Source organism: Pagrus pagrus (genome assembly GCF_965226575.1).
Source record: "Pagrus pagrus genome assembly, chromosome: 9".
In the NCBI taxonomy this organism is placed as follows: Eukaryota; Metazoa; Chordata; class Actinopteri; order Spariformes; family Sparidae; genus Pagrus; species Pagrus pagrus.
In genome coordinates this window covers 15,045,437-15,056,931 of record NC_140193.1, presented here as the reverse complement: position 1 = coordinate 15,056,931, position 11,495 = coordinate 15,045,437, and the positions used below count along the sequence as shown (strand labels likewise).

The window sequence follows — 11,495 nt, the reverse complement described above, 5'->3', positions numbered from 1 at the left end:
GCTGTATACCCACAAACATGCACAATATACACAGAGAACAGAACATAATGTACCACATACATGCCTTGGTGCACATGGACATTGGTGACACGTGCGCTCCGGTCGCATGGTGGCGCTCTTGCCGCTCCGTCCTGCCTCCGGAGCGCTTTTTAACGCAGGCGGGTACCGTCTGGCTATTTAACGGCGGGGCGGTGGATTCATTCCGCTGTGAAACTGGCTCCTGAACACATGAAATCTCCAGTAATGCGATGCCAAAGCAGCTTGTCAAACTCCAGAAGAGCGCTGTCTGATCTGACGGAACTTCTTCTCCACTTCTTCTCCACTTCTTCATCTTCTTCTTCATCTCCACTTCCCACTTGATGAGATTGTCTCCCGGGGGCCGGCGCGTCTTTTCCCCCTGTCTGTCTCTCTTTCTCTCTCCGCCTGTCACATCCCTCGCATTGAAAGTTTGATTTTTTTTTCTTTGTTGCTTGTTTGGAAAGTGGGAGAATGAATAACACCGGGTTCAACCAGACGGAGGGCGGACTGCTCAACAAGACGGAGGAGTTTTTCTGCTGCAACTTTTCCTCCGTGGTGACTGATAACGGCTTCGTGGCCGCCGCTCCGGATGAGAGGAGCCTCTTCATCATGAGGGTGGTCCAGATAGCCGTCATGTGCGTTTTGTCGCTCACGGTGGTGTTTGGCATATTTTTCCTGGGTTGCAACCTTCTCATAAAGTCAGAGGGGATGATTAACTTTTTGGTAACGGACAGGAGACCGTCGAAAGAAACAGAGGCGGTCATTGTTGGAGCCTACTGACTGACTTGACTGATGATGATGATGATGATGATGCCCCTTATCATTATGATTTGAATCAGAATCTGACGAGAGAAAACTGCCTGATCAAGACCCCCCCTGTTTTCATAGAGAAACCTCAGGAAAAATAGTCCTGGAGGTGACTAAACCCTGAGGCTTCACCTCACTCCTTGTGGCTCTTTAACGCCCAACACAGACTCCTTCATCTCCAAGAGGTATAGAGCATTTTTTAAGCCTCTTTGTTTGTAAAGTATTCAGCCGAGCACTGTTGTAAATTCAGTAGGATTCAGTGGAGCACCGTTCGTCAAGCAGCGTCCTTCAAGAGCTGCTGCGTAAAGATGCCCTCTCACGTTGCTGATGCGATGGAGAGATTGATGTTGAACATGTGCTGTATGTTGTATGTGTTTTTGCATACAATATGCAATATAATTATGAGTGTATATATGTGGATTTTTCCTGGTGAGGACTGTGTGGGCGGTGAGGAGAGCCCAACATGACGTGTATCTTGTTAATTGGAATAAATTCATTCTGTAATTAAAGTTTTCCTCTTAATTAAGGTCTAATTTCTCCACCATGAACATCGCCCTCTGCCAAAGTAATTTAGATTGGAGATGCTTTGAGCTTTCCAAAGAGCTATTTAATTCAGATATTATGGCAATTATAAAAATAGCATGTTGATAAAAAAAACTGATTCCATTAAATCCAACAGGAAATGAGGGTATATTATGCTTTTATTTATTTTAATTGAAATGAAGAATACCCTCTTTGGCATGTGTTTGATAGACACAGGGAGATTCTCCTCTAATTTGCTCCAAAAGTCGAAATCTTCATATTCAATCTTTTCTTTCAGCTGATCCAAAAACAATTTGAGTATTGTGTAAAAACTCCTTTATTCTGGTTCCTTGGTTTTCCTTGGTCAGACTGTGATTCATGCAGCATTTTACAATCCTTCCTCCTTCCGTCAAAGCATCTGTTGTGCTCTGCTCCCGGCTCACCTGGATGCCAGCTCCCCTGGGTGAGACCAGCAGCAGCAGCAGCAGCTTCAGAAATGACTTGTCATGTCAGTTCGGGGAGGATGAAGCCACCGGGCAATATGCTGCTGTCTGATTGCCCACCTGTGCTCCGCATGCAGAGTTAAATAGTTTTGAATCTTGATTTCCTCTTTCTAAAAATGTCCTTCACCTCCCTCCCCCTGTTCTCCACCTGTCCTGCCTGATGAGGCCTTATTCTCTCTGGTTATGGATGGCTGCGGCTTGTCACACTGACAGCTATCTTTTAGGACACACACTTGATGTCCTCATGTTGGATTTAGAAGAAATCCATACAATCATCACATCAAGCGTTGATAAAATGCTTTACAAACTTAAACTTAGTGATAATATTGTGTGAAAGAAGGTGAATTCAATCTATCACAAGCAATTGAGTGGTTAAAAATCTGAATTTTCAAATGAACAGTGGCATGTACTGGCGGTCAATACAATTAAGACCTCTGCACAATAAAACATGATGCACTAAAGGGAAATGGCAATGAATAGTTCGGGAAGCTTACAGGGTTGCAACGATATACCACTTTCAAGATATAATGCGGTATGAAAATTGACAGGTATTGTGCTTACCAAAGGTATTCTCAGTTATTTAAAAATATATTTATATTTCAAGTTTCTATCAAGTTTCATGTCTGTCAGGAAATAATATTATGTGAAATTATAATAAAGCGTTTGTTCAAGTAAAAAAAACCCAATTATTTTCATAATCTTAAGGGTCATTAACTAATAGTAACAATTACAATTGTCTAATACCATGAAACCGTGATGTTTTCTGGGGGAACATATTATAAGGTTGTCAAAAGTATCGATACTTGTATATTTTTCAATACTTATTCGATACCACTTCTTTAAAGCAATATGATATCTGCATTTATTAGAATAAAAAATAAATAAACTGATCTACAATCAGATTTTCAACTCGAGGTTGCACAGATATTAACTTTACAACAAATGTGTTGGTATTTGTTTAGTGACTTTTTCTGTACCACCACCACTGTGTGCAAGTTGGTAATTTTTTAAAAAAGGAAAAAAAAATACTAGAATAGCACTCGGTAGAGTGCATACCTCCGCCAAGGCCCAACAGTCCCCTTTACTTCAATCAAATCTAATCCAATATCAGATAACATTTTGTATTTGGATCTGCATCAAAATGTACTCACTCAATATCTTGCGTTATTCCCTAAGAAATTTAAAAAAATATATTATACGGATCCACACCAAAAGTTGATGGGGTCTATACTGGGCTGAGACCCATCCTCATTCCAAGTTTTAAGGAAATCCGTTCAATAGTTTTTGTGTAATCCTGCTCACAAACCAACCACCAAACAAATGGACTCGGGTGAACACATCACCTCCTTGGTGGAGGTTTATTCTCATTTAGAGAACATCAATCAATGGTCTCCACCAAAACTCATATTATTAACCCACCAAGCACAGCACAGATTTTATTGCATGTTCTACTTGATAGTATTATATCTTAAAGATGTTTTTATTGTGTATATTATACACAGTATACTGTACATTTCTGAAATTCTTTTCAGCCTCTGTCTGTCTCGTCTTGTTCAACCCTCCAATAAGAAAAAAAACTGCAATGACGCATGATGTCTACATTTAAACAAGTCCTGACAGAGCAGATACGATGATTCTTTACAAGTCTGCAAATCACACTGAATACATTTACACGCGTAACTAGCTGATACATAATGTATGATGGACTCATACTCATTACTGTGTATTTATTAGCCTCATTTTCACTTTACGCAGGATTATGAACAGTTTGAATAACACTGACGCCTCTTATCTAAAATGAGCACTTTTATAATGGAGGTATGGCTCTTAACACAGAGCACACAAACATTTCTTGCTCTCTAAGCTAATTCCTGGAAAAAAAATATCATCAGCCAGAGTAAACATTTATATAGTAGCAAGCATAGAAAAAAAATAACAACTTTAGGACAAAGCAAAAGGGGGAAAATTATTTTCTATATGTCACACCAAGCGTCTCTCTGTGATTGCTTTCATTAGGGAGTGCTGGGAATAGCTCCGAGGGAAACGTTGAGGCAGTTTAACATCCAGCAGAGAACAATCTTCTGTCTGCAGCTGAACCGTTGTTAGTGTATCCAGCTGTTTCTCACACACGTTAATTCAGACTGGACTCTGATCGATTGCGGGCAGTCTGATGTAACGGGGGGAGACTAAAGTAAAAAAAAAAAAAAGAGGATTTTATTGTGGAAGTATTTCTGCAGGAATTTCATGCAGAGAGTCAGTTTGTTGACGGACAGTTGTTACTGCCAACTCACACACCTGTCACACACCAACGCTCCGAGAGATTTAGGAGATAGCAACAGCAAACAGTCATCTATACCCCTGGTAGTCCTGCTGTCAACACACTGATAGTCCTCTGCAGGGCTTATGAGCAACTCCTCCCCTGATATTTAGGATTTTCTCTGCAAAAAGACTCGAGCCTGTCCACTAAAAATGTTGACCCAAGAGGCAGTAATGCTTCAAATAATCAGTTGTTTTATTAAAAGATTATGAGAAAAAGGAGGTCTCAGGTGTCATCTTTCTGTAAAGGCTATATGGACAGAAAACTGGAAGACATACAATAGCAGGCTGCGTACACACAAATATGCACAATAACAAAAAACACTCAATTCATAGCTTTTGCCTGCTGTTACAGTTTGTTCTCACATTTCCCCCGAGAGGAAGCCGAAAAAAATCCGCTCACTTTTTCCTGCAGCATATCACCAATACAGCTCAGGTCAAAGCAGCTTCAGCGTACTTTATCCCATGTCGACTGTATGTGAGCTGTGTTCGACTGTGACAGCATCTGCAGGGTGTTGATTGTGGGCTAAAACAGGCTTCAGGTCCCTGCTTGCTCTGGCGCGATTGGCTGGTGAGTAGAGGTCCAGTCGATGAACTGGATAGTGACTCGAAGCTGCAAATAGCAGCGAGGCAGCCGCCTTGTTTACCCCCTTCCTCACACAGCTCCTCATCCGTCCTTCCTCCGCAAAGTTCTGCTACTTTGTGGAGCTTGAATGGGCCTTTTTCCTCCACTGTATCTCCTTTCATGAAAATAATATTTGATGAAAACCATATTGATTTTACACTGTGTTGCCTTCAAGGTCAGTTCTGGCTGGAGTTATAGCTTTGACACCAGTGGGAACTTAACTTTTGAAGCAGACTCAATAGAGACTCAACACAGGCTGTGAAATGCTGGAAACATCAGCGGCGATGCCTATTCAGTCTGAACCAAGCTGCTGCCGACATCATGTGGCGGCGGCATTCTGCGACAATAGCAGTAATGGTGGAAGTCAAGCTGTGACAAATCCATCCAGCAGACTGTTTTTGAAGAATGATTCCATTACTTTACATCTCTGATTCCAGTTACGGGATGAGTCATGGCTCTGCTGTACCGCTGATTGTTTCACACTCGAACATGACAGGGATTTTACATCTGAAGAGTCCTGCCATTAGCACTTTACTGTAATCCTTTGTATGTGTGTGTTTGTGAGGGGAGATACTGTGGGAGCAAAAATCTGTTCACACTCACATTTTGGGGATTCACTTCTGATTGGTGGATAAAAATCCATGTTCCCATAAGGCAAACCATTAAATTTGAAGATAAGTTTGTTTTTGTCATTCCGGCTGTACAAACAGCTTATTACGACACATATTTAACTTCATTGTTAGGCAGCGACCTCTAGAGACCGTAGTGATTATCATGGCAGCAAAGAAGGAACTCAGGTGAAGCAGTGTAAAAAGCAACAAAGTCCTGAGAAAGGAGGATGGAGTGGATGGATGGGCCAAACAAATACAGGACTTTCATGAGGAGAACTGCTGTTTCACGTCCTGTGTGAAACCAAAAGTGAGGTATTTTAAACTAGCATTGTTAACTTAAGTCACGTACATAGTGTTACTTAAGTTATCTTTAGTAACCAATGCACATAAGTAATCTATTAGCGTTTAAGCAACTTTTGGCTTATTGTTTTCATTTTAAGTCACATAAGTTTGTAAGCATCATGTTCAGCCACAGCAGGTTCCTGCAGGTTCTAGCAACCTAAAGCTAGGAGGCAGCTTTTCGTAGGTTCAAAGTTCAACTAATAATGATGTGAATGTTTAAAGGTCTATACGTCTGTAGGTTTAGGGGAGAAATTTCAATCAGAAGAGAAAGATTGTCAGTGACTGATTTTTTTTTATGCCTAAACAAACTAAACAAACAAACTTTCTTTGTTTTTATGACTGAATGAACTGAATAAACAAACTGACCTTAAAGGACAACACAGTTTCATACTGTTTCACATTGTTTAAATGTGGCGGACCCTGCCACCTTCAGCTTCAAATGGTGTTCTGGGAGCCTTATTTTCTAAAATTCTGAGTTTGAATTTCCTCTTCAAAACTACATAGTGCCCTTTTTAAATGTGGAGATTTCCGCATCACTACATTAAATCAGGTTTCAGAAGAAAAAACAGTTCTCACAAGGATATTAGATATTACCTACTATTTACACCCAAGTAACTATTGTGTATTGACCCAAATGACAACGCTAATGTAAGTGTCCACTTACGTTAAAAAGAGATAATATGGAATATAGTTTACATATGTGACCTGACACATGCTGTTTAATAATGGTGTAAACTTCAAAATCCAAATTATAATATAATAATAAATCAATAACAACACGTCGAAAACATCTTTACTAGCTAAGAAATTCTATACATTTTAATGGTGTTATCCTATTTGGGTTTTTTTTCTATTGTTTTGCCAATTACTTAGAACTCAGTCAGGACTATATCCACATTCTCAGCGATGGATTTATAGCTGATACAACCCAATCCAAATATTTCCTTCGGGAGTTGGTGGAGACTTGAATAGAGTTAAAAGGAGAATATTGAACCGACATTTGTTAGCTGGACAAAAACATCACTCCTAACAAATGTTTCACTTGCTGTGAAAAATGAGACCTTCCTCGTCTCGTGGTTGCCTTTACAAGAGTATTGATGATTTGTTTAAGTTGTTTAATGCTGGTGTACTCTGGATTTCTTTGTGTTTCTTTCGTCTCATTGCCTCTCTTGACTCCGCTAACAGAGAGCAACAGTAAAGTCTGCTAACACAAACTAATGACCAACCAGCACAACACAGAAGTCCCGCAGAGCCCCTTTAATTCAGGTTTAAGGTTTCAGGAATTATCTGTTTATAATAAGGAATCTCTTCAAAATGAACTCTCTGTTGAAGTGATCAGATTATTTCATTGTTCAACAAACAAATGTACTCATGTAATTACAGGGTACAACCAAATAATTTCCTGTTTGAATCATCTTTGCCTTTCTTTACACAGATGACACAATGCAGCATCATTACAGACCACCAGCAGGAACTCATTAATCACTGCAGTCATGCAAATGCATAATGAGTGTTTGCTGCTTCAAAAAATAATAGCTGTGATGATGTGATATTGACCCTGAAATCCATTTCAATTCTTGCGTGAGCGTGTTTCAGGCTGTATTGACCTTCTAATCATGCAGCTCTCTGGCAGCTACAGCGGCTTCAGCGCAGCCTGTCTCTGAAAGTGAACTATTACTTTGCTCTTAGAGGAAGGTTTCTTCATACACCATAACCACAAAGGTAATAACCTTTTCAAGAAAGCACTCAGCGCACTGATGGAGTTTCAAGTGTTTTTTTCTTTTCTTTTTTCGTCTTTTCTACAATAAGATAAACTTTCAAGGGAGCTCTCGACTCATTTCTGAAGAATATATGTTCTAAATACACTTTGATAGGACGGACACACTTTCCCATTTAGTCAGCGTACTTTCTGGATCGTTTTTATCTGAGTGAAATCAAAATCACTTAAAGTATTCCTCTGCCACCATGATTTAAAGAGCATTAGCTGACCTATAGCACATTCTGTATCAACTATACACTCAGTGAGCCTAATGCCCCTTAATGCCCTGAAGTAAAACACCATTAACTGTCATCTGCTAAATCCACTTCGACTTCGCAAATCACATTTCAATTCAATGCATAGCAGCCTGTTAGCTTGGAGATAGCCATAACTAATGTATGGCAGGTGTGAGGAGCAAAGCTTCCTAATCATACAGCAAGATGTAAAATAGAAATATACATTATACAGCCAACTGCTGGTCTCTGCTTACACCTTAGGCTGTCCATGTTTGATTACTACTGTTCTCACTTTTCTAACATCTGTACAACAAACTCATCCAGACCTCTTGTTGTGGTTGTATACAAGACGCTAAAGGCAAAAACTACTCATGTACCAAATAGTCACAACAAGAGATACTCAGGACAAAGGCTGCAAAACATTACCTGATTCTGTATATGCGTACATCTGAGTCCTATTTTTATTCTAAATATTACTTCACCAGAGCACCAAAGACCCACTGGCGCTCTCCTTCCTTTTATAGTTTGCTTTGCCGCATTTTTCCCGACCTGTCACCACGAGTCAAGTGTATTCGAACATGTATTTTTCATCAGACTGTTGAAAAGGTCTTTCTTTTGAAACGATGGTGCCCAGAGCTCTTTGTGTTGAGCTCTGACAGGTGGTTTCAGTGGCCACGGAGAGACCTCAAAACCTCGCCTCCACACCCGGCTCACACTGGCATCGCAGATACTGACTCATACTCAGGCCATACGCCGTCATCATCATCCTCATCACTTGCTCTCCGGAGACCTGACTGACACAGAGAAGCCATTAGTGACTCAGTTTCAACAGGGTTGTGTCAAAAGAAGATATCCATTATTAATTAGAGATTCACAGATCCTTTTTTGTCAGTTACAGTCAAATTGTGGTCAGGGCGATAGTGAGGGGTAAACGCACACTTGGGGTTGTTCATCTTTTAATGAGTTTACAATTCCTCAACATTGGACTGTTTTGCCAGACACTTATAGTTTAACCATTTTTTGTTTTACCACGACAAACCTGATTCTGATCCGAGATTCAATAAAAAAATTACAAAAAAAATTGTTTTACAATGAAACATGAAACAAACAAAAAAATATAAGAAACAGTAAGAATGATTAGATATGAAAATATATACAGAAGATGTTCAGTGTGCAATATGCAACTATACAGTATTGGTATCTTTTTCTTCTTTCCTTCTTCTTCTTTACAAAGTTATCAACCCATACCCACTTACTTCAATTCAATCCCATCCCACAAACCTCTTTGCTGAGTAGAGAGTAGCTAGAAGAATAATGTAAAAGTAGAAATATACAGTAAGAATTGGGAAACAACTTAAAGTGAAAATAATAAATAAGAGAAAGAATATTCGTAAAAGTAAGATGAGCAATTTTATGTATTAATAAAAATTTTAAAAAATGGAAAAGAGTTAGCAGTCAGTGAAATTCAAGCCACTACACTGAACTATTTAAGATTGCAGGTGGTAAAGCTACGAGTCACAGCATGCACATAGATGCACATCCTCGTACACACATAATATTATTATCTCGTGATTATTATCATTATCACAATAGTTAATAATGAATTGTCTTCACAAACATATATTTGTGCATTTTGCCTCTTACATACCACTGAACAACCAATTGTGAGGCAACACAAGATTATAATTACTGTGTTTTGTGTGCAGGTCCTCTGCAGTACTCTTGGCTGAGCAAAGATACACTGATGAGAAGCGTTCTCTTCAGACCTGACTGTAGAAATCAGCGGTGACAGTTTGGACCTGCCTGCCAAGTAGCAGTGTCCTGCCTGCCTATGCAGCGCACTCCCGTGCCCCAGCTGTCAGCTGCACTCAGTCACTGTAACAGTAATGAACCACCTTTGGCTAAGTAATCCCTTACTGCTACATACATAATTTCTTCCCCTGATCATCCTCCAATCACAACAACATGTATGCATAATGACGTTGTTTATTGTACCCAGAATTAATAAAGTTTTTGGAGTGGAAACCATTAGCAGGAGATGGTTTTATAGTGTTCTATAGGAAACCTGAACACAGGAGCACCGAGTTCACCGACTGTAATGTGGACACAAAGCACGAACAGCATTGGCTAATCTGATTTGCCAGCTGAGCAGTGTCCCATGTTTCAGATGCTATACCTTGGGAATTCATGCCTAATGGCGCACCTCCCGGTTCCGTCACAACACATGAAAGTAAGCTCAAGTGCTGCATGATAAAACCTCTACAGGGTCATGACTTATTGAGCTTCCTCAAATTGCTTCTCACGGTGCTGCAAGCTCTTCCTCCCTCAGGCCTGGTGCCATTATCGCCTGGCGCTGTCTGCAGGTGCTCTTCGGTAACATCGCTGGCCTCCTCCATATGCAGCAAACAAAAAAAAAAAACGCTGATGATAAAGTTGAATTGTAGGGTAAGGTTAGGTAAGTCCATTATTAAAACTTTACAATACTTTATTAATGACAATTCTGCCTTTGCGAAAGAGGACAATTACTCCCACGTTTGATCATATTTTATAAAAGACAGGGTCCCTAAAGGGGAGACTCGGTGAGCAAAGATAAGCATTCGCAATGACAGAAAAGATCTATCATAAAGCAGAAGAGATACAGGGAGACAGATCGAGAAAAGCCCAGATTAGAAGGAGAAGAAGAAGTTGGAGCAAATGAGTCAGAAAAGGAGATAACTTGTGAAAATGTTATTCTGTGCAAATGATGTTATCTGAGGCCAGAAAAAGAGCGTCAATCACTCAGTGTCACAATCATCCACTTTACTTCACAAGCTGCGTGTGTGACTTCACAGCCACTGAACAGGCTGACATTCGAAAATGTCACTAATCTAACACTGCCGGTCCCGGTTACTGTACAGTCAATGTATGGGCAGCAGCCAAGGAGCCAAAGTGTTACTTACAGAACGTCGGCTGTGTCATCTCACAGCTAAAAGTGCCAAAAATAACAGTGAATAATCTTGAATTTTGTCTACAACTGCAGCAAACCCGATAACATCTTCTTTTGTGCAGATCTCCCTCTTGTGTTATGTGTGTGACACCTTTCTCTCCCGTGCTTATAAGCCATGAATCACAGGTGCAGCTGCGTCCACAGAGTGTTGCAGCGGTGTGTGTGTGAAACGACATACCAGCCTAGCCGAGCCACACCTTGCAACGCAACAGCTGTCGCAGAGGATCAGCCTCCAGCCCACCACACTCCAGGAGCCGCTTTCTAAAAGACCTCTGCTGTTCTGTTGTCCTCGCTGCTTATTCTTACAAATGAAAGGTCAGCTGCGTCACATGACCAATAAACTCCCGCCTGTTTGAGTGTGTCAGCTTGCATCAGTTCAGGTTGGCAAACAGTCCGGCTAAGTAGGTTATTCAGCGGATCATTTTTCAGCACAGTCGTTCCAATCTGCATATAAATAACACAATCCAAGTCCAATTTTGCGTGCAGGCGATACGCCAGTGATTCCCATTTAAGTTCTGTTGAAAACAGATGTGTCCAAATACCAGGCATGAAAAATGTCAGGCAACGGAACACGGTAAGTCTAAACATTGTCTTTTCCTGACTCTGACCAAACCACGTAGGGTTTTTTGCCCAAACCTAAGCCGACCACAACATCGTAACAACATAGGAGTGATTATTCGACCAAAAGAAACGTGAAGTTGCAACATGAAGAGCTGTAAAGTTTCAACGTCTCTGCGCTTTGCAGAAACATACATTGTAAGACAGATGTT

The 11,495-nt window shown here is 40.4% G+C and overlaps 1 protein-coding gene across 1 annotated transcript; it reads left to right on the top strand.

Moving 5' to 3' along the window:
• Nucleotides 1–489: 489 nt before the first annotated feature.
• rprma (reprimo, TP53 dependent G2 arrest mediator candidate a) lies at nucleotides 490–798 on the top strand (the record flags this gene model as incomplete). The annotated part of the gene is made up of 1 exon (XM_084362667.1): nucleotides 490–798. One exon carries the CDS (start codon nucleotides 490–492, stop codon nucleotides 796–798), a length of 309 nt encoding a protein of 102 aa, XP_084218793.1.
• Nucleotides 799–11,495: the final 10,697 nt, after the last annotated feature.